General features: G+C 46.2%; 1 protein-coding gene across 3 annotated transcripts in view; it reads right to left on the minus strand.

Moving 5' to 3' along the window:
* Positions 1-23,898, minus strand: part of ARHGAP6 (Rho GTPase activating protein 6) — a 232,767-nt gene that overhangs the window by 15,643 nt on the left and 193,226 nt on the right. For all 3 annotated transcript variants that reach the window (XM_030306166.1, XM_030306164.1, XM_030306165.1), the window contains 4 exons: positions 22,512-22,662; positions 21,327-21,475; positions 14,933-15,112; positions 2,272-2,369 (listed from right to left, as the gene is read on the minus strand). In XM_030306166.1, the coding sequence (XP_030162026.1) occupies positions 2,272-2,369; positions 14,933-15,112; positions 21,327-21,475; positions 22,512-22,662 (578 nt within the window). The remainder of the gene's footprint in view (positions 1-2,271; positions 2,370-14,932; positions 15,113-21,326; positions 21,476-22,511; positions 22,663-23,898) is intronic.

The raw sequence follows: 23,898 nt of genomic DNA on the forward strand, positions 1-23,898 counted from the left end.
AAGTTAGGAATATGCCTGACATTTTAAGCTTTTGGTATTGAAAGTGTGGATCACAGACCAGCAGCATCACATCTGGGAGCTTGGTAGAAATGCAGATTCTCAGACTCCCTCCCCCGAGATCTACTGATTCAGATCACCAGGAGGGCTTTGTAACAAGATCTCCTGCTGATCTGTATACACAGTGAGGCTTGAGAAACGTGTTTAAGGTATGAAGACCCTCTCTACAGCTCAAGGGTGGGACTCTCAAACCTCAAAAGACAACCAGGATGAAATAAGTATTTATTTACGTATTTTTACTTCACGACATCATTATCAACCCTTCTGGGCTTCTCCTTGGCCTGTACCTAGAGGAAAACAAACACTCCCTCTCTCCCTTACTAAGCAAGTCATCTCCAAATGTTTTCTGTTCAACAATGCTAGTCTCTGACATCCACGGAGCACCCGTGAGCTCACTTCCCTTCCCTTGAACCCCTGACAAACACCTATGATCATGGCCTAGGGTCGGCTTGCCTTGACCTTACAATTCTTATTCTTATAGGGATAGGGAACAGGAGAGGCTAGATAACTATGCAGCTTGGGATGGGCCTAACACATACGTTGCTTCCTTTCCCTAAGAGTAGAGAAAGAAAAGTTCACTTCTTGGCCTTTATATGCAAAGAACATACCTGAAAACCACATAAAAATAACTTTCATCTACCATTCTTCAAAGCACAATATTTATACATTTAAACACACCATCTAAAAGCGGAAATTTGGCAAGTCAACATCAGTGGTTTTTTTAGGTGTGTGTTGTCCAGCTTTCCCGCAGAGTACCCATGGAACGTCATAAATGCAGCTTAACGAGGGACTCACGAACAGAAATGCCACCATGTCTGTTTTCTGGCGAGGGGAGGGAAAGGAGTGAGTTCATTAAAATTCTGGTGATACGAGATCTGCTGTGAAGAAAAGCCATTTGCGTTAGTTTAAATTAGAACTTACACCTTGATGATGGTTAGAAATCTAGGAAAAATTTAAGAAGAGCAAGACCATGAAATACCAGCCCATTAAGACAATTTGAATATATTTTTAGTCACTCGTCGCTCTTGGGGCTTGACTCCAGGCAAAGTGTCTTACTCGAACCAGAATTTGGCCTGATCATCAGTGGCACAAGGATGATTTTTTGAAAAGTGCATGTGAAATAGTTTCAAATGAAAATTCATCTATCGAATTCAACATCAACATAAAGGGACAACTCAACACGTGTTGGTATTTGTAAGACACCATTGAATAGGACATACCATTATTTTATACAGAGCTGAGAAAGGAAAAATGCTATGGATTACATCAGGACACGCCATTGATTGTCAGATGACTCTCAGTTTCAGAGACGATAAAACGTGGGAAGAAATGTGTCTTAGAGTTGTTGCAATTCGGTATATTAAAAGCATAACATAAATGGCATTTTCATGAGAGGATGACAACTTTTCATGCCACAGATTTAAGGTTTGGTGTCATGGCAGCAACATCGCTCCTGGGTAACGATGCAAAACTACCCTCTTCACTGGCTTTGCCAAATGCTCAGCACCCCCACACGTGCTGCCTTTCTACCAAATAGTTGGGATTAATCCTAAAATCTGACTAATGTAAAAAAGCCAGTGCTCTTCCTTTGGAGGCAAAATGGCGGCAAATCACAGCCTACGGCACGGCATTCATTTTACTCATTGCAAACATGGCAGCATGTGGAGAGCAGTGTGCGTTTTTACCAAAAGGACGTCAACTGCGAAGAGGGGAAGAGTCAGGAGGGCGCACACCTCTAATTTCAAACGGGAACCCAGGCCTTGGTAGAGGCTTGTCTTGTGGTTTGGTAACGTGTCACTTGCGCTGAGAAATGACACAAGTAAGATGCGTCCAGGCGTAGCCTGAGGGGCACGTAAGTACAGCTATCAGGATTCTAGAAGGAGAAACACTGAGGTGCATCACAGTCCTTTGAGCTTCTTGCCAGTGATTTAGTTCTTTTTTTCCCAGTAAACACAGTCAAAAAGACCTTGAGGGGCTAGAAAAAGCCAAAAATGAAACAGAAAGCTCCCATAAGGCACGTTCTAATTTAATAAGTGGATTAGTCATACTGAAGCACTTTTCTGGATAGGTGGACTGACAAGATTCGCCAGGAAGTTGCCAAAATTCCACTTCAAGTCACCCTGCATGGAGTTACATAAACCTCTTGAATTCTCTAGAAAAGGACAGAGGAATCCCCACGGCAGCTTTGGAAGAGGGGGTGAGTGGCATACTCACGATGACTGGGAGGCCTTTCTTCTGAGTAAATAGTCCACCACATCGGGGTCGGTCTCCAACAGGCTGATCAGGACTTCGTTCTGGAGATCTGGCGGAACCTGGAGGGGCCAGACGTTGGGGTGTCAGTCAAACCATTCCAGAAGGGGGAGAACTAGTGTCACTGGCGACTTTACGGTAACATAAAACAGAGCCTAAAAGGTCGTAACAGAGCAGAGTGGTTCACCAGTTAAAACCAAACCTATACCAACCCATAAAGCCAGTTTAATTCTTAGGACAAAGTGGATGATTGCCAAAAAGTCATACTCAATCCACATGTCACACGTCCTATGACTGGAGATATAGCCTACTCACTTGGATACCTCTGTGCTTAGACTAGATTTTCTTGGCTTTGAATAAGCAAGACATCATGGTCAAGAGGGATGGTGTTCATAATTTATCGTCCAAATTATGCCAAGACAACGGACATAGATTATAATTGTTTTGGGCAGTTCTGGAACATAGGTTTACTAAGAGGGCGGCCCTTGAGCCAGACCGTGTTTGAGTCCTAGTTCCATTTATTAGCTGTGGGACCTTCGGCAAGGTACGAGACCTTTCTAGGCCTCCGTGTCCTCATCTGCAAAATGGAGAGAATGAGGTCCTCGCCACAAACGGTTGCTGCGGTGATCAAATGACTTACTACGTGTCGAGAACTTAGAACAGTACCTGGCAGAGACCAAACATGCGAAAACATGCCGACGACTATATCTGCACATGTCATTTTGTCACTCGAAGCCTGCACTTCCCCCCCTCCTCGCATCCTGGTCCATGGACAATGAAAAGGCTCTCGCTTTGGAATCTGACAAGGCATTCACTAGAATTCTGCGGGTGAGCGCCACGTGTTTCGCTAGGCTAGTCCACAGCGTGTTAGAAGACGGCCTTACCATGTTAAACCGCTTGTGTGAAAATGTTGTGTGAGGAAAGTCTGAACTCCACTCCACTGGGTTTTGTACTCTATAGACGCTGGTAGCTCAACTAACGGAAACTCAAGTTATTGAGAGAAAACAAAATTTCCGTCTGGTTCTCGCATACGAGGTCTCAGCGACCAGGCTCTTCAAAACTGCAGGGACAAGTGTTCGCAGAATAAGGGGGCTGGTGGAGGAGTTTGCCTCCTGCCTCTTGCAGAACTCAACTCTTCTTGAGCTCTGAGAAGCTGGAAACAATTTTATTAATAAAAACAGGGATGACAAAGCAACAAAACGCTTTCCTTCTCTCATAAATCTGTCCCTCCCACTTCATCCCGAATCTTCATTAATCACAGTGCCAAACCCTACTCACACAAACTCAAAATCTGGGTTGCGTTCAAGCTTCTCTGTGTCCTTTCCCCTCCCTGTGCAGAACCAGGAGATCTATTCGATTTCATCTCTGTGAGGCCTGTTCCTACCTTCCCCTCTCTTCCATTCCATTGTAGTGATCCAAGTTTGAGCCCTCATGACCCCTTTGCAGCGGGCATCTGTTGGCCATTACCAGCTTTCATTTCCCTCTTGTTATAGCAGTTATGCCCCAAGTCCCCCAACCCTTAGCTCAGGGGTGATGCGTAAGCTGGTCTAAGGCCGCCATCATTCCCTTCCCAGACTACCACAGCTGCCTGTCGGATGGGTGTGCGGCCCCAATGGAGGTCACAAAAAGCCGGGAGGGTTTCCCTGAGGCATCTGAGGAGGCAATGTGGGGCCAGAAGCCCCAGAGGGCCTCAAGACTGTGCTGACGGTCCAAGAAACACCACCAAGAAATGGAAAGAAAGAAAAGGGTCTGTTGACAGCATTTGAGTCCTAGGTACAGCTCTGCCTGGAGCCATATTTGCCTGTGGATTGTTCAGCTGTGTGGACCTCAAGTTCCTTACAGCACTTAAAAGTTTTTAGTCCGAAAGAAAGATACGTCCTCGATGAACCCGCGACGCAGGAACTTGCTAACTTGTATACCCTCTGTTCCCTTCACCTCCGGCATCAAGTTTCTTCTCTGTGGGGTTGTGGGAGAGCTCTAATCAAGGCGCCTGCTCAGAAACCTTTTTATCCCCACTGCCGACGCCCTCGACTTGCTTGCTCGTCTTTGCCATTTTGTCCCCTGGCAGTCATCCTCACACACTCTCCATTGGCACCCCTGCACTTCTCCCCCCGGCCTCTCCCCACCCCGTTCCTTTAATTCATCACATAAATATTTGGCGAATGCCTCTCTATGCTGGAACTCAGCTGCAAACCAAACAGACAGGAATCCCGGTCTCCTTGAAACTGACAACAAATATGGAAAGACCGGCATTCAACAAATAAAGAAAACATAGCACGGGTCGCACGGAGAAAAACGAGGCAGAGGAGGGCGATGGAGAGGGGGGTGGGGCGGGGCAGGGAAGTGCAATTTAAGTAGGATGCCAGGTCACAGAGAAACTGACATCTTAACAGAGGACTGAAGTTGATGAAGGACTTGGAGAAAACCACTCCAAGCAGAAGGAAGAGAACAATCTCAGCATCGTGAGTCACGAGCAGAGAGGAGGCCCGGCGGGGCTGGAAAGAATGAGGAAGGAGGCGAGCGGTAGGAAGTGGATCAGGTGGCCAAGGCCAGATGCTGAGGAGTCTTACGGGTCACGAGAAGGACATCTGCTCTCAATCTAGGCGGTGGGGGAGTCACTGGGGGTTTCGAGCAGAGGACTCACGTGAACTGTCGTCACTGGCTGCCGCAAGGGGTGAAGCAGGGAGCGCAGAGAGGGGCCGTCGACCTCTCCAGAAGAGAGGGACGGAGGGCTGAACCAGGATGCTGAGCCGATGAGAAATCTTGGGATCTTGGCGACAGTGAAGGAGAGGGCGGACAAGAAAGGTGCCTGGAAGCACGGGGCTGCCACGGAGGCTGACTGGTCTACAGATCTAGTAGGCAACTGGGAAGAGAAACTTGGGAGATATATACCGATGGCATTTAAAGCTCTGCGACCAAGCCTAATGGCCTGGGAAGGAGAAGAGAAGGGACAGGCCTTTGAGGTCAAGGCTGAGGGATTCTGTCCTCTTTATTGCATACATGAAAAAAACAAAAAGACCGATAGGGGTGCCTGGTTGCTCAGTCGGTTGAGCACCCGACTCTTGCTCTCAGCTCAGGTCTTGATCTCAGGGTCGTGAGTTCAAGCCCCGCCTGGGGCCCCACGCTGGAGGTGAAGCCTACTTAAAAGAAAAAAAAAAAAAAGACGGATCATTTTTACTGTAAGTTTTTGCAACAGCACGGCCCAACAGATACACAGTATTATATCAATTTGTCAAAGAGTGATGCCTAAAGGGTAAAAATGAGAGGAGAGCTCCTGTTTAAAAGATGAACAGAAAGTGAAAAATAATATAAGCCCACAATGTATATCCTGAGCACTTTCTGAAAGAAATTCCCATGAGCAAATGAGGAAAAATATTTGCTTTTCATGCCGTTAGTTTAATTAAAAATTTTCCATCCTTAGACACGTAATAAGAAATTTTGCTCCAAGCCCCCATTCATTCCCACTGAGGAATCAACAGCCGTCATGCATATCCTTCGGGGTGCTGCAAGCATCACAATATTAATTCTTTGAGAGTGTATGGTGTGTCTAATGATAAATTATTAACTTGGATACGCTATTAGAATAGGTTACGGGGAGCATCATTATTGAAAGCATAACTTTCCATAACATTCTGTTAACTCATTCTGTAATGCAGAGTTTTCACTCGTTCAACCGGGCTTGGTTCCCAACCAATTATAATCACTGAGGCTTATTTTGCGTAGCACGCACGACTTTTACTTGGTGACAAATGCAAATAGAAAGGGTCAGTGTTATACATCTATCTATAGTTTCTTCTTAAAAGACCCCCAATGCCATTTTGGCTCGGGGACAGTATTTGCAAGTAAGTAAAAAGATATCATTTAAAAATGTGGATCCACGTATTGTAGGAAGGATAGGGAAAATTCTCCTATGTATTATGTAAGACTGACTACCCTGTACATGAGCCATTATTTTAATTCGTTTATTTATATCCCATCTTGTTACAAAATGATATAAAGCAGCTTTAAAAATTCATTTGATAACGCCACGTTTGTTTGTTTGTCATTAAGGAATGGTACAGAAAATTGGGGCCAGTGGGAAAATGAGGACAGAGAATTGGAAAGGATGCCTGGCACGGACTTTTAATATTCGTACAACAGCCTCTGGTGCTGTTTTCTCAATAATCCCTCCAATCTTTGCCCCTATTTGTGTATTTAATTTGCTATTATTTAATGAAACTGTCAAACTACTGGCTCAGTTCAGTTGGATGAGCATTCATTTTCGGTGAAGTTCCATACTTAAGAGAGAAACAAAAGTTGAGGGAATGAACGGACAGGAAACAGGAGCTTACGTAAGTCAGAAATATCCAGACAGACCATTCCTAGTTGCGCTCCATTGCAGGAATCGGGACGTTGTCGGAAGAATGAGTAAGATTCGACAGCCCCTGAGGTCCCGTTTTTATAAGCTTCGTTGCTTATTATCAATTAGTGTAAACTTGGATACATCCATGATCTTCTTTCGGATTCTGTTCCTGCATCTCAAAGTCCGGGCATATCCTATGTGTCCCATTTGCCTTTATGGAAGTGTGTGAGGATCAGAAAGGCTGACGGATTTGAAAGCACCTTACCAATTGCCAAGAGGTTTAGAATAAAAGATTCTATTCGAAACAGACAGGAATAATTAATAAACGAAACACTTAGAAGAAAAAAATAAAAGCGGATAACATGGAGATGGCCTATATTTGTTCTGCGACTTTTTTCTAGACTAACAGGCATCCATCTCTGCCTCTTTTCCCGTCCACTCACAGAGAAGCATCACTCTCTTCTCCTCTGCTTAACACTCGGGTGGGTGACCAAGTGGTGGGATTTCCTCTTGATATGTCTCTACTCCTGAACCCCACCCCCCGCCCTGAACTGCTAGAGTTAAAGTTTGTGACCAGTTGGCCGCTCGTCTGCAATCGTCTTGAAGCCAACTCCACGTAGCTTCTCCCTTCTGGTTCCTTCTCTTCCGCCAGACCTCAAGACATCATTAGAAGGTAAGTTGCCTGAAGGCAGGGGTGGTCGGACTTGTCTGCCCAGAAGTGATACAGGCTCCCAGGGTTGTAATTCTCTTTCAGCCAGCCCCTTTCTCGGAGAGGGCAAGCGCATGCCTGCCAATCCTGGCCGAGGTACCCCAAGTGGGGGTCTTGAAACATCTCTTTTCATCACGGGATGTGATGATGGCTGCGAGAGACACTGGAAATAACTGCGTCTTCTTTTTCCTCTTTGCCGCCTGCTCTTTTTTCTCCTGAAGCTCCTACGTGCACACCCATGACCGTTCACCTACTTACTCAAGTCAGTATTATTACGCTTTTCCAGAACCCCAGCTCGGGTGGTGTTTTCTACCCAATGGATGCTCAAAAAACGTTGTCGGAATGGCTACAAATAATAAGCAAAAGAACCCAGAATTATTGGTCTTTATGGTATACACTTGTTCTGTTAGCTTTGTATGGACGCTTCTCTCTGCTTGTAAGAGAGTACCAATGTCACGTTCTAGCAAAATACCCTTGCTATTAATTTCTAGAGTTGGCAAACAAACTTCCGTTCCCAACTGAGGATTGTGAGAAATTTTCTGACACGTATGCAAACTATTGTTCCCAGTCATATAAAAACGAGGGGTGCTCGGCTGGCTCAGTCAGTAGAGCATGCAACTCTCGATTTCCGGGTCATGAGTTCGAGACCCACGCTGGGCACAGAGATAACTTTAAAAAATGAAAAATGAAACGTATGACTCCATATTCAAACACATTTTATCTTTTTTCTTCTGGGATTCTGTATACAGCCAAACGGAAACTAAGGAGGAGGATTGCGAAGAACACGTTAGTTTTTAAAATCAACCAGTTCTGCACATGTGAATGAAGAAACAAAACCCAGCCCCAGTGGCTTCTTCACTTACAATGTATTGTTTCACATCAAAATCTCTACTGGGTTTTAGTCAACTGTTCAGTAAGTTTAGATATATTCCAAGGGTACCATTTATGGTTGTGTTTATCCGGAGACTCAACTCCTTAGCTTTTCATGTGTTCCTTCAGAGCAGAATGCTATTTCAAAAATCAAAAGAACTTTGGACTCTCCTGCTTCAGCGGAAAAATGTAAACAGTGCACATATGAAGGGATAAAACTGTCACGATCAAAATCCACCCGATCAAATTAAAAATGAAACCTTGAACGACTGCCTAGGGCATAACTGCCATGGTGTAGTTTATTCTATAAACCACAGAGAGGGGAAAATGGTTCAAGTTCTCTCCATTTACTAAGTCACTACAACAAACCATTAGGGGCTTCTCGAAGAGCAATTCCCAGGACACAGCCCTATCGTACTTGCCTCTGGGTGTTCCAAACCAATATCCGTCCCTTTGCGCTGGACCACGGAGGATGCTTTGGCATTTAAAACTGCAACACTTTCCAGCAAAAGTAAATATCACTGGAAGTCATGGTGACATTTTTTTAAGTTAACAAACACACTGAAAGCAATCACTTGAGCTGTTTATGGGAGCCAAAGCTCAAACGTGGGCAGGCCCAGCCTAGAATCTTCTGTGTCACTGTGGTGGAGGATGGATTCCTATTATGTAAGGGGCTCTGGGTGCATCTGGAGGGTCAGAATGCGTTTAAGTTCAACACGTTTCTCTTAAGTGCCCGATACATGCGTGTTTGGCAACTAGGGCATGTTACTGAACAAACAGAGTCGAGGAGCCCAGGACCCGTGGAGATGGGGAAGGTGGGGGGAGATGCCAGGAAGGATGACGAAGAAAAACCAGCAGTCCTTGCTCCACGGCCACAGGGTAAAGGCGGTGAAACCCACTAGGGCCTCCGCCCCTCCCTGCCTGTGTGTCGCCAGGGGTGCCTGCGTTCTGTCACTGTGGGCAGGGACCAGGTGAACAGGCTCCAGAAGGAATGGGAGCTGGACATCCCCAAGGAATGGGAGCTGGGCCTGGACATCCAGCGGGGCGGTGTTACGATTCGTCCAGAGGGATGAATGCTGTTAATAGCACTCTGCTCCCCATTTTCAAACGGGCTAAAATTGCCTCTCTCTTCCTCCTCCAAATGGACTCCACATGCGAGACACCATATTAATGCACCTTGTCTTTGGGGGGCCTCATGCTGTAGAAATAATTCACTTAGCTGCCGCGTCACTTGGGCAAACTCTCTTGGCTTGCTCCTCACGACACGGTGCTGCTGAGGTACACAAAGACCGGCCTGAGCCCTGGGACATAAGCAGTGGTTATTTAAAAAAAAAAGTAAAAAAAAAACTACACGGGGGTGCCTGGGTGGCTCAGTCGGTTAAGCGTCCAACTTCGGCTCAGGTCATGATCTCGTTTGTGAGTTCGAGCCCCGCGTCGGGCTCTGTGCCGACAGCTCACAGCCTGGAGCCTGCTTCGGATTCTGCGTCTCCCTCTCTGTCTCTGCCTCTCCCCAGCTTGCACTCTGTCTATCTCTCAAAAAAAACAAAAAACAAAAAACCCAAAACATTAAGAAAAAAAAAAAGCAACAGTGGTTGTATGAAAAAGGAAATGGAAATCATATAGAATTCTCCAGATACGTTGGTAGGGGGTGGTTTCCCATTCGATGACCCGGATCACTGCTTGACTCCCTTGGACTTGGCACGCAAAAGCGGTTTTAAGAAAATGCAATTTGCATCGGGGAATGGAGAGAACACAAAGCGGGGCTTGGCCTCCGAGCCTGGAATCCTCGCGTCGGCCTGTGACCCTTGCTCCGGGTTGTTCTCAGTTGAAAATTCCCATGTGCGCGGGGCTGGTCCCCAGCTCCGGCTGACGAAGCAGCGGGGTGGGAGTGCGCTGGCGTTCCCACGTCTCCGCTGCACGCTGGGCTCTTCACGGGCCTAGAAGGGGGTGCCGGCTCCACTTTCCCTCTCTCCAAAAAGGAGCCCGGGGAGGAATCAGTTAGCATTGGCCCTCAGAATGGGCTGACAGTTCTCTCCACTCTGCTCTGAAGCTCTTACTGATTCCAGGAGCGGCAATGACTTTTCTCTGGAGTTGCCAAGCCTCGGTTATGTTATGTATGTCTGAGCAACGACTCAGAACGATGCACGCGCCAATGATTTAGTCGGGGAATGCTTTCTGCCTTACAAAGATACCAGAGACTGTTTCCGGATATGCATGACCCTTCCCTTATTTCCAGTGTTCCCAGAGAGCATCATTTCATGTTATCCAGTTATTCAACCATTGATGTGCGAAATACAGGGTCATAATTTAAAGGCGAGGGGATCTAAGGGGTATGGGCACTGAACCAGAAACAAACAAACAAACAACAGAAATGCGTATTTTTCTGGCAATATATTGTTGCACTTATTCAACCAATAATATATTATTTGCCTTTTGGAGCGCCAGTGGACAAAAGAAATGAGAATCCCTGCCTTCAGAAAGTTTGCACGTTCTATCGGGTTTCAATAAGCACAATAAATAAGTTATACAGCGAGTTAACAGGTGACGGGTGCTAGGGACTCTGTACATGTGGGAGCAGGTCATGCTTCTACAGAGCCGGCAGGGTGGGCTTTGCCACGGAGGCGACACCTTTAAAAGTGCTGTGATAGGGCAGCATCTTATCAATTTCATGTAAGAAGAGCAGTGATCTTTCTTATTTGCGTGCCTAGTCTATGTCAGTTCTTGTCCCAAGCGTCTTAAAGTGTCATTTCTAATTCTCAAAATGATCCTATAAATTAGGTGACTTCATCTCGCTTTTGTACTACGGGAAAACGAAGGCTTAGTGACGTTGAGCATGGGCCCGAGATCCCACGGCAAATATACAGCCGAGCACGGATTTGAATTCTGGTAGCGCCTTCCCAAGCTCATGGTCTTTCCCGCCTCTTGGGGATTCCCCAAGATGTGGTTTCCCAAGGCGTGGTTCAGAGATGACCAGAACGGCCAGGAGGCGTTCATGAGAAAGTGTGGATTCCTGGGCCCCATCCCAGCGCTACCCCATCTGATTCTCTGGAGCGTGGCGCGGGAATCTGAAGGTTGGGCAAATTTCCTTGCCACCCTGCTGCACGCTCAAGTTTGAGAACGACTGTTACCATCTGCTGCCCTGAGTTTTGATAGCGTGCTCATGATGGCTGTTATCAGGACCTCTCTCCAGCTCTAGCATTTCCGAGCCAGCGTCCGAGAAGCACACAACCGGTGTGCTAGCCCGTCCTAGCCAGACTCTGGAACCGTGCGTCAGCCTCTGGATCGAGGCGCCTGTTGTGTATGATGAGACAAAGCCAGGTTCTTCTCCGCCTTCTCTCATTAACTCACATACTGGCCATGTGGGAGAGGCAGTCCCAACATCAGAAAATGAAGGACATTACTAACACTCAGAACAAACCCTGGGTCCTCGCCAGGCCTCTGCGGGTCTCTCTAGCCCTTCTATCCATTCTTCGAAGGAAGCGCTGCCTCCAGGCAGGTGCATTCTGCCTTCACGGACAAACTCGCAGCCACCTTTTCTGACAGGTCTTCCTGTCTGATGCCAACGGGGAACAAAGCCTTCCTTTCGGAGCTCATAAATCCTTCCGAAAGCTGTGAAACGGCACAACGGCTAACACACTTCAACCATCAGGCTTCAGCCTTCCTTGTTTGGAATTATTGTACTAATTCCGAAAGCTTCTTTAAAAACACAAAACAAAATTTGTCCGCCCACGCAGAGCAGCTGTGCCAACGCAGCCGTCGGCTTTGGTATAACCAACTAGATTCTGAAATGCCAAATATGCCAAGACAGCGTACAAAGTGATGGGATTCTTTTGTGCTTTGTAGACATAAAAGAGGCAAAATCAGTGTGAGGGCATAGAGCCATGCAGAGTTTAGAACTAGAAGGGAGCTTGGATCTTGTTCATTCTAACCTCGTCCTTTGATAACTAAAGAGATGGAAATCTCAGAAGGTGACGTCACAAAGTTAATGTGTGGCAAAGACGGGGCTATAGCCAAGTTCTCTGACTCCAGAGTCGGTTTGCTTTTTACGGGCCCTGGCCTGGGGTCTCTGGCCCACCTCTCCCCCTACCTCACAACTTTTTTTCCTCAATACACAATTCCCATCATCTGTCTAAGGAAATCAAGAATGCTTATAGTAATGGCTCACATACTCTGACAAAGGTGTCCTTAATTCCCCCGCGTTTAAACCTTTTGATATGTATAAGGAGTAAAGATTAACAATATGGAAATCATATGTCCCAGAACTACCATGGAGTCACTCATTAATTCAACCACTATCGCTTGGGTTTCTACCATGTGTCAGGCACGGGGATAATGCTGTAAAGGAAGTAGATGGTAAAGGCCACAAATTCATCCTGTCATGGAGCTTGTGTTGTAGTGGGGAAACACGCAACAAACAAGAGAAATGAGTACAAACCCTGTGTTAGTAGTGATGAGTGTACATGGTGGGCGGGGGGAGGGGCTGTGTCGTAGACAAGGTGGCCAGGAAAGGCCTCACTGAGAAGTAAAGGCCACAACTGGGGAGCACAAGTAGGAGCTACTACCCAAGAAGACTCTCAATATCAATCTCTACTGAGAACAGCAAGCGAAAAGCATGTTTGGAAAATGCTGGAAAAGGTGGAAGACTGTGTTCTTCCGCTGTTTGTAGTAGTCCGGGTGGCAGGAAATGGGAAGGAGGGGAATGACACAATGAAAATGGCGGCAACTGTGCTTTCAAGGAGGCCGAGACTGGCTGTGTTAGCATCCGACTGGATGAGAAATGCCCGATGGTTTGTGGTTTTATCTAAAGAACTTTGCTTAGAATATAGAATTTAGAGAACAGAATTAAGACTGGCAAGAGGTATTATTTTGTTAAAAAAAAAATCCAGAGAGCATGAAGTAATGCCAAAACGACTTGGCAAGATGATATGTGACTTAAAACTTGAAGAAAATGTTGAGAAGTTCAGATATTTGACTCATCCCAACACGTAATTAATTATGAGCATTTTGGCTGAAGTGTGAAACTTATATACAAGCAATGACTAATTCTACATTTTTTTGAGAGCTTATTGTGTGCAACACAGGGACGGCGCTTCAGAGAGTCAAAGACGAGCAAGAGCCCGCTCTGCCTCAGTGAACTTTTCATTGAATGTAAATCCCTTTTCTCTTCTTCCTGGGCACCCAGCAGGAATCCATTTCCCAGCTTCCCTTGCAGTTAAGTATGGCTTGCGCGATGGGATTTGAGTAGCCATGATGGGTGGCCCTTCTGGGTTCTCCCATAAAATCCTAGGGGGTCGCAGGGTCTCAAGATGCAAGGAGCTAAAGTCCCTAAATTGTTAGCTGCAAGGCCGTCTGACAAACATCTGATTAAACTTTATGTCAACAAGGTATTTACGTCTGTTGTGCAAAAATACTGAGACTTGAGCCAGCTCATGTGGCCCAACTGATACAATTATTAATTAACGTTTGCACAGAATTTTACAGTCTGCAGAATGTTTTCACATATCAAATGATTCTGGGCACCACCCTGGGAAATAGGTCGCATTTTTATTTTTTTCCCACTTCACGGAAGCTGAAATCGATGCTTATTGAGCGCTGAGTTACTGGGTCACGATCACACAGGTAAGACACGGAGGGCAAAGATTCTAAAGCACTGGCTCTCAAATGTACAAAAAAAAAATATAATAATTTGTACAAAAAAAATATAATAATTGGTGTAAGACAAGCATGGAAGTAAATCTAATGCGAGGCATTTGATAAATGTAGACGAAATACTAAGGAGATTCAAAAGAGGGAACTAGCATACTCGGGAAGAAGCCACACGAGGCTCTAGCAGAATAGGTAAGATTTATGATGAGTGCTTGCAAGTTGACAGGAGAAATGGGAGAGGAAACATGGAGAAAGTTCCTGTACATTCTGATATGCGATAGGAGTGGTGAACAGAAATAGAAGAGAGTTGGCATTTGTTCTAATGTTTCAAGGGAAGTGGGAGTGAGCGGGGTGGTGTTTTGAAGCAAAACAGGAACTGGTAATTCAATACAAATAAAAAAGAATATTTATTGAGTGCCTGCCAGATGGAGGGCCTTCCAAAAGTGCACAGAGGATACAGAGAGGAGATAACGAGGGCACAGCCCGTGTTTCAAATGCATTTATAAACTACTAAGGGAAAGAGTCATAAATGACTGTAACACAATGTTGAGTAGGATAAACATCAATAAGAACAGTAATGGAGTTCACGGGACAGAGAAGTGACATGAGAAGGACATGGGAGAGAGAGGTGAGGCTTCGTGGAGCAGCTAGAATGTCAAGATGGACCTTGCAGGAGGTGCCATTGATGGAGACGGTCATGAATTACGTGAATTCATGAGGGCCACACATAATTCCCCAAAGAAGGGTTTTATCAATACTTTTGAGCAAGGACATTGCTACCTGAATAACTAAATGACTCCAAATTGTGACCGTTGTTTAGGGGCCGACGAAATGAAATTTATAACTTGGGTAGGTTTGTTTAAACATGGAATCGCAAATTTCCAGTGGCATTACAGCTATGTGAATTTCTACGTCTACTGAAACTGTCTGGTTGCCAACGAATTCAGGCAACGACCGGCACTCTAGAGCAGAACACGGTGTGCATGGGTCTCATTATGCCACTAAAGAGAATTAATAGGCCATTTACTGAGATGTCGTGCAAAAGAAGAGCCACTTACCATGAACAGGGCTTCATAATTTTCAATCATCTTCTGTACCACAGCGATGATGGCTGTGCTCTCCTCAGCCCGGGCTGAACTCTGGACCGAGAATTCTTTGTCTGAGGATTTCTGCTTGTGCAGCAGGTTGGGTCCAAATATGGTGGCCAAGTTTAGAGATGTCATTTTGTTCCCAGTGACCTACAAGAGCGGGGAATACAAGGATTGGTGTTATTTTTGCTTTTCAAACTGCTGGGTGGTTCAGTAATCGAAGGAACCTTTTCCCCTTTCTTTTCTGCAAGGACTGTATCATTTCTGGAAGAATCCGTGAGGAGCACTGTCATTTTCCTTTTGCTTCGTATCTTGGATTGACTCTCATAGCTCCCTGGTCATTTCAATAGCATATTAAGCACAATTTTACGTCTCTAAGTTATTCGTTGTGAAACCGGCACTCTATAAATGTCTACCCTGTCTGCTTTTAAAAACTACTGATGTCCGTCCATCCATCCATCTAACCAACCATCCATCCATCTATCCACCAGCCAGCCCTCCATCTATCCCTGCATCCATCCCTGCATCCATCCATTCATCATCTCTCTATTAAATCACCCACTAAGCACCTACCATAGGCTATACGGTTTTCATGGATTCTCACTATTTAAACAATTTTCAACAATGATGACACCACAGTCCTTATTTTAAAGAGTTCACTTTCTAGAGGGGAAACAGACATATCAGGCCCAAGTGGCGAGTACAAAGTATGAAGCTATCAGCGCTGGAGGCCCCCGGGACACTCCAAAGAGGTGGCAATATTTGCACAACACCATGAAGGAAGAAGTGGAGGGGCTGGGGCAAGGGACAATTCCACTGCAGGAAGAACGCTGGATGGGAAAACAGAAACACGTAAAACACATCGAGGCATGCCAGTGCGGCAAAGGGCGCTGCAGGAGAGGCAGGCAAGGCCATTGCCGCGAGTCCCCCGGGGGGCTAGACTGCCCTTGAGCGAGAACCACCGATCCAGGCACATGTTTATTTCTCTTGTTGATACGAGTTGAAAATCGAGCAATGCAGGGATACATCCGGGAACCATGGCTGCTCAGCCTGGGGAGATGTGCCCAACCTTCGAGGGGCACCCGGGCACACAGAGCAGAATTCAAGAGTCCGGGTTCACAGCCACGAGAGAGACTCCTGGTCTGACCCTTGTCCTGGGGAGCCCCGAGCTTGCGGCTACCCGGCCCTGCCATCCCCGCGTGGCCCCGAGTGGCACACAGTGGGTGCTATTTTTGGAAGGGGAGCCTGTTTTCAGGTTTCCTGCCAAGTGAAATGCTTTTGAATGGTCAACACTGGGAACTTTCAAGGAAGTGCTCTTTGTGTAGGACGGTTCAACTATTTTGTCTCTGTTTTATTTCATTCATACAAACCCTGCCATGTTTTTTCCCTTTATTTTTCATTTCTCTTCCTGGAAGTTTATGGCTAAGGATAAACTGAAATAGGTGTCATTTTCAAATTCATCCCTTGAGAGCTCAGGCATCTCGAGGGCCTCCCCTCCCCTCCTCTTAAAGTCCTATCAGGGTTTTCCCTGATTTTTTTTTTTAACATTAACAAATAGAAGATTTTGTTTTCTTTTAAAAGAATGTTTAGTACAAGGACGATCCAGAACTCGGTTTCCGTTCCCTTCTTCTCCTGTTGCTATTCTGGGAATGCAATTCAATCCATCTGTAAAATTGTACATAGATCCCAGCTGCAGACCATGCTGCTGGGGCTTGTTAACGCATTTTTGTTTTGTTTTGATCTGTCTTCGGTTTACTGCTTTTGAACCTGGAAAGGAGACTGTTCGCAGACAGCCTTCACTCCTGTGCTCGTGTGTCAGCATCTACGTATCCATATGTCCAGGTTATAACCATGTGCGCTTGGGGGCAGTTCGCTAGTTAATGATTAGCCAGCCAATTAAAGGAACAATTTTCTCTTTACCCAATAAGCGTCCTAGATCGTTTCTAAACAGAATATGACTCGCTCACATGTATTACAAGTTTGGCACGTACAGTCCCCGGAGTAGGAACTTCCCACGGGCTGTTTCAATTCTTTTGCACTATAAGCTCATGAAGCAGCTGGGCTGTTGTCCTTTTTCGACAGACAGGGAAGTGATGCCCGGAGCCCAGACCCGAGAAGCCACCCTGCATCTTTGTCCCGACCCTGCGCCTCCCACCCGTCACCCTTGCATGGTGGCCCCCGGCCCCTGTCACAGAATATGGGGCAATGGGAACACTAGCTTTAAAGGGTCGGGGGAGCTGGACTCAGGGTAGGGAGAGCGAGGCAGTGGGCCTGCTCTGGTTCCAAAGCCAACCTCCCATTCTGTAGAGGTATGCACCTCCTCAAAGATCACTAATGTCAGCTTTATGTTGGTGGCTCATGACTCCTTTTGTGCCTCGTAGACTCCTTGAAGAAATGAGGCCGGCCATGGACTCTCTCACCCAAACGGTGCATAGTTATACCACATTTTCCGTGCGATACCGGAGGGTTCCTGGACAACCTGGGAACCCACGGCTCAAGAGGTCTCAGTTATGTTCCTGCAATATTCTTTCAAAAATAAATGAAATCTTTCGTACGTTTGGGAATTTCTCTTCTCCCCCAAGGAGCAAAGCAGATAGTAGACAAAATGGAATGAAACAAAGCAAACACTGATAGCTAAACACCCTGATTTGCTAAAATACCATTCTTTTCCCCAAGAAAAGCACTGACGGACGAGCCAACAATTTTCCCCAGGTCCGTCTTTTCAAAATCTGTAAGATCCTAGCAGTTAGGGATGCAGTAAATTTTAGGTGCCAGTTCGAAAGGAAATATTACGTTCATTTTATCGAGGAGAAAAATGACCTCCCCCACCCAACTCTGTACGTTTCCCTCTTCCTCTGTTTTACAGAAACAAGTTCATGTGGCAAGGCGCTGGCTAGACCCTGTGTGAGCCTCCAAGCTTCTAGATGTGCTGGCCCCCCTTCTTCATGCTCCGAGCCATAACAACTATCCAACAAATAGATAACGCACCTAACCCAAACCACCAAACAGGAAAGAGGAAAAGTCGAAAACTGCTTTGTTTCTTGACGGTAGTTTACAGTTTGATTTTTGCCTCCCTCCACTGCGCTCGGCCTGTATTCTCTACCACCAAACATTAAGCCAACAACCTCTCTCTAGTTCCTCTCCGTCCGCTCCTACTTCGACCAGAGGGGTTTTTCGCTAATTCCCATCCCTGAGCGGAGCTGACATTCAATCCCTACGCGCCCGCTGATGCGCGGTTTAAACTCAGTCTCCTCGGTGATGCCCCTCTTAACCTTTCTGGACCACACTCGCCACTTTTTCTCTGCAGCTCCGGAGTGAGTCCTCACTGCATTCCCTAATTCTCTCTTTGCCTTGTGTCCTTGCCTCCGCCACCTCCCAGAGGCCACAGCATCCGAGGAAGAGTAATACGAAAATTCCTGAACAACAACACTCACTCGTTTAGAGAAACTCAGATAGGTGCTCAGGACGTACGCGATTCAAATGCCAAGGCCACTGTTATGTGGAGACATTTACAACGTGAACTGCTGGTTTCCATATTGCTATTTATACAAAAGCCGCCCCACTCGCTCTCTCCCTGCCTCTAACCAATCTACAGCGTGGGTGATACTACCTTAGTGGAATCCTTCCAGAGATTCAGGGCTTAAAAGAATTAAGCACCTATTCCCTTACAAAGGCATTCAGCACTCTACAAACACAGCCCAATTTCCCCTCAAACCTCACCAGGACCTTCCCACTCTATGGCCTTTACTCGAATCCAAGATGGCTGCGTGGGCCACCTGTTTTCCCACGACTTCGAACCAATTCACAGAAACAACACTCTCCTCATATTTCCCCTGCTGCTTTAACGTTTGATTCCTAGCCCTTCGTTTTGATTCAAGGTTTAGGCCAAGGGTGTCTAGAAACCCTTGCGAACTCTTGTCTCCCTGTACAACCTTGCTGTTACTGGGATATCTGCATATTCCTTAGAGTAAACCACTCTTCTCAACCGCTGTGCGATGCCGGTTGAAGAAGTTTTATCCCCAAAGCTCAGAACTCAGGTTTAGGAAGGTTAATAGATTTCTCCAAGAACACATGGTCACTTAGTTATAAAAGCTACCGAGTGTTCTCAACCAGGGGTGACTTTTCCCCCCTCTCCCGGCCCCCACAGGATCTTTGGTAATGTCTAGAGATGCTTTCGGTTGGTCACACCTGGGGCATGGCGGGGAGCTGCTACCGGCATCAGGTGGGCCGAGGCCAGAGATGCTACTAAGCATTCCAGAATTCACAGGGTAGCCCCTACAACAATTCCCTGCTCCCAAACATCAATCGCACGGGAGCTGGAAGACCTTGAACTAGACCCCCAGTGGAGGGTTTTTCCTAATTTCTATTCTAGATTTCTGCTCTTAGTAAGCTAGACCACTTTGGGTTTGAGCCACCGCTGTAACTACTAGTCACTGGACCGCCCCGCCCCCTCTTCAATATGACAACGTTGCGTGAATTGGAAGAAGGAGCCCCTTCCTCAAGATATTTTCGTGCCATCTTCTGGGCTATGGTCTTACTAACTCTGCAAATCCACAGCGACTGTGGGGTGCACAGTGCCCTCCCCCAGAGTTGTGAAATGCACGAGTAAGCAACACGCACAACCGTAAGTGGAGCTCCCTGTGGGCCACGAGGTAAGTTACTTAGCCCCTCTAGGCCCCGGTTTCTACCTCTGAAACACGGAGGCAACTATATCTGTCTTGCGTAGGGGAGGAAGCGCTGTAACGTATGGGGCCCCTGGAGCACAGCCAGCACGAGGCGGGAGATACATCAATGGAAACATGCTAAGTTTCATTGGGACCTGTCTAGGAGTATTTTCTTCTTTCGGGCATAAGTAATGGAGGCCTGTTCCGCCCTTGGACGGAGCATCTGAAAATGAATTGTAAAAAACGCGAGAGTGACTTCAATTGGACTTTCTGCTTTCCTCGCTGCCTCCTTAATCACACAGACAGGGTCCTGCCTCTACCCAATGATTAGGCAGAGGAGTCTATGGTTTCTGTTACATCAGTAGCTGATAAAGGACGACACCCAGACGGGTAATATAACTACTTAACAATTATGAGAATTACAGCATATCCCCAGAAGAGCTGTGTCTGCTGAAATCAGGTGTCAGTGCCATATTATGAAGCCTAAAGTCAGCAGAGGGTTCACTAACTATCACTACTATAGAGATAAATGGCTAACTCAGGAAAGTTCCATCCTTACGCCAACTGGAAGGTTGAAGATAAGAACTGCAAAATTGTCGTTCTGGATTAAAGTGAAAACATATATATGTTTTCATATATATATATATATATATATATATATATATATATATAACCATGATTTTTAGCAAAGAAATTTGACAAACAGAACAGAATCCATGATAGAGCTGAGTTCTGCTTAACAAGGATTGAAGAGAAAAGTTTCTGTGTTTAAATAAATTTGGAATGCCTTTGGCCTCTTCTCATCTGATTTGTAACGAGTGTGAGCGTAGTAAAGGGTCTGAGATCACCTGGGGAATCCAAGGTCAAGAAGTATGACGGCATGGTATCCAAAAGGGATACAGATCTCTTGGTAAGGTCAAGATTAAACAGGATGCTGGCTAAATGGTCACCTGAAATTGAAGCCGGCATCTCCTTTGCCCAAGGGTGAAACCAAAAAACACCTCGAAGCATATGAGTGTGACCAAAGAGAACCAGAGCCCAGGACTTCAAATGGGCAGAGGGTGGGGTCACACTAGGGCCCGAGCGGGGACCGGGCTCAACAAGAACATCCCAAAAGGGCCCACAGGACCGTGCAGTTCCTTCACCTGGTTTGGAAGCAGGACTGACCCTCCGTTGCGTTGAGCTGGCCTGTCTTGGCGGGACGGTTTAAGGAGAGAAAGGACACCAGACTTGTAACTATTGGGCAGATGGGAGCTTGAGGGACAAACTGGAAGAATAACGTGGCCTCATATTTGGGCTTCAAGTGAAAGAAGCAGATCGAATTAATTACAAAGACAGCAATCTTCCCCCATCGCCATGACTCCGTGTTGTTCATGATCCTAAGCCCCTCCGTAGCTCATTCGTTTGTCCTCTTCATACCAACGGAGATTCAAGGTGTTGAGCAAAGCACCGTCAGGGAAAATGACAGCCTCGTTTGGAAGCCGTCTTGAAACACAGGAGGTTAAGGGCCCGTGCGCTCTTAGGAACTGTCCCGCCGGAGAAAACACTAGTTCTCGTTCTACATGGACAGCTAGGGCAGGAAAGGGCAGGCGTCCTTTCCTCCAGGTGAAACACTTAACCGAACTGACGCCCACTCTTCTGCAAGGGGACAAAGGACGAGTCCCAGCATGCAGGGTGGCGGCGGGGGGTGGGGTGCCTACCTCTTGCCCATCTTTGCTGACGTTGTCGTTGGCGTGCCTGGCCACCATGGAGAGGAACTGGAGGAGTCGGTGGAGCGTGTCGCAGTTGCAGGGAGGTAGAAGGTAGATGAGAAGCTGCAAGGTACCCAGCTGTTCTTCTGGCTCCAACACTAAGCAAGGCAAAAGGAAGCATTCTAAGTCAGTTAAAGGGGGAGCTCCCACCACTGGGGCTCGGAGAAGAGGCCCCTCCTGACGGCTTTCCGAAAGGGATTAGCAAGGCAAGTCACATTCCACTCCACCCAATGGGAGCCCTGGCTTAGCAACTTAGCACGAGGTTCTATGAAGGCCGTGAAGATAAACCAGACCCAGGGAGCTGCAACATCGAGAGAAAGCATTCTAGTCCATGGTAGAAAGATAACTTAATTTCGCTTACTTTCTCCTCCCTCCTTTCCCTGGCATTACCCATCATTTACTTTGGGGATCGCAGGCTCTCGTTTTCGGTAAATATTTACTAACGATGACTGGGAATCGGTGAACACTCGCCATGTTGAGTTTATAGCAGATGTGAGGCCCTTTTCCGTCGAGCAATGCACAAGGAATTGCCTTTTTGTTGGCAGTAGCCAAGACACGGCACAATGACTGTCTTCTCTCTCTTTTGTGATCCTATTTTAATGGTAGCGTTGGAGGAAGAAATGTATGGAGGCTGACACAGCTCTGGCCTGTCCCTCCTCCCTCTCTTCCTTTACGCCTCCACGGGATCTGCGTCTATAGCCCCGGGGCAGCCATATTGAAAATTCCGGCACTGGACTATGCCATCCTGCTTTCCCTGGAATGTCGCCTGCTGCCTCTTCTCACTCTGGGTTTCTGTGGCTCCCTCCTTCCTCCTACCAGTAATGCGAACTCATTTTTAGGCACAGACTCAACGGGAACTCTTGCTGTTACTTCAAAGCATCAATATATAGCACTCTCTACTGAGCTGGGGTCATTTGAAAGCATCCCAAATTCTTCTTTGTTCTATCGCAACTTTCTTCTTGCTAACTGTCCCCTGGGGAAATCTCACAAAATTCCCCCAAATAGCCCACTCATTAGAGACCAATAAATAAGAACAAAAGGAGGTACTGGGAAACGCATGCACACGGTTTGATGAGTGAGTTGGACATCCCAGGACTCCCGGGACACATTCCTGCAAATGTGTGTATTACGCACAGAGAGTATTGATGAAGGCCGTGTACAGCTCCCTGGTGAGAAGGGGGTCCGGCATGTCCCTCAGGAACTCCTTCAACAGGGCAGCCACATCATGAACGCTGTGCTCTTCCTCCAGAGAGACATCGACCCCGCGGTCAAATTCCTCACGTAACTGGAAAAATAATGGTTCAAGTGGCAGCCTTATAACACCACACCTCAATGTTCAGTGTCCAGCAAAATAAAAAAAAGGAAGTGCTGTGACATTCAGTATGTGGTATTAGGCTTATGCAGACACAGGAAAGGAGAAGAAAACATGTCACCTTGATCGACAAAGTCTATGCATCCAGTCATGAATATATATATATATATATATATATACACACACACACACACACACACATATATGCACATATATGCACATATATACGTATACACATATACATGCATATATATATGTATACATATACATATATACATATATACATATATGCATACTACATATATACATATATACATAATGCATTAATAATAATAATAAAGAATATATATATATTAACATGCATTATTAAATAAAAGTATCTGTAGGTTTGAAGTTAATGATGCAGGCAGAAAAGCTTGATAACACCATCCAGAAGGTTGGGAGGAAGAGCTAAGGGGTTAGGTCAACAGTAAATGTGGGAGGGAGGAACAAACCGATTGCACAGCAGTTTTGTGTGTCAGCAATCCTACTAGGTTGGAATTTTGACATTTTACAGAAATACTCAACAAGAAAGCAAGGGTTTTTTTTTCTTGCAAACAACGAAATGAAAAAACCCTCATAAGCCGTTTGTGACTAAGGCTTGAAAGATGACAATTACTAAACAAAATGTGCCTTAGGGATGTCAGAGTAGCCTCATTAACAATTCCCAAAGGGATTTCCTGCCTTCATCATTATACTCGGTTTATTAGCATTTACAACAACAGGAAAACCCAATAGCGAGAGGAAGGGAGTCATAACCCTACACCCTACTTCCATGACCGACAGCCTAACTTCCCTTATGTACTGTTTCCTCCTGTGGAAACAATTATGTGAGTTCGTGAATCACCTCTATGCAGTGAGCTTCCATAAGAATCTATTTGTTCAATCATTCATTCATCCGTTCAATTTCCCATGTACCAGGCCTCGGTACAGGCTCCCAAAGCACGGTAGGGAATAAAGAGGCAACGTCCTTTTCCACCCTCAGCTCTCAGACTGATACAGAGTCTGGCGACAAACTGGTAATCCCCCAAATGATTAATTAGCTCTTAATATTGTGACAACCGTTCTCAGTAAAAAATGCAGGGCGCTAAGACGTGATGTTCAAAATAAAATGCGGAGTTAAGGCATATTTCACACTAGAATCTAAGTCTAAATAACCACAATTATATT

Source organism: Lynx canadensis, chromosome X (assembly GCF_007474595.2).
Source record: "Lynx canadensis isolate LIC74 chromosome X, mLynCan4.pri.v2, whole genome shotgun sequence".
NCBI classification, from domain to species: domain Eukaryota; kingdom Metazoa; phylum Chordata; class Mammalia; order Carnivora; family Felidae; genus Lynx; species Lynx canadensis.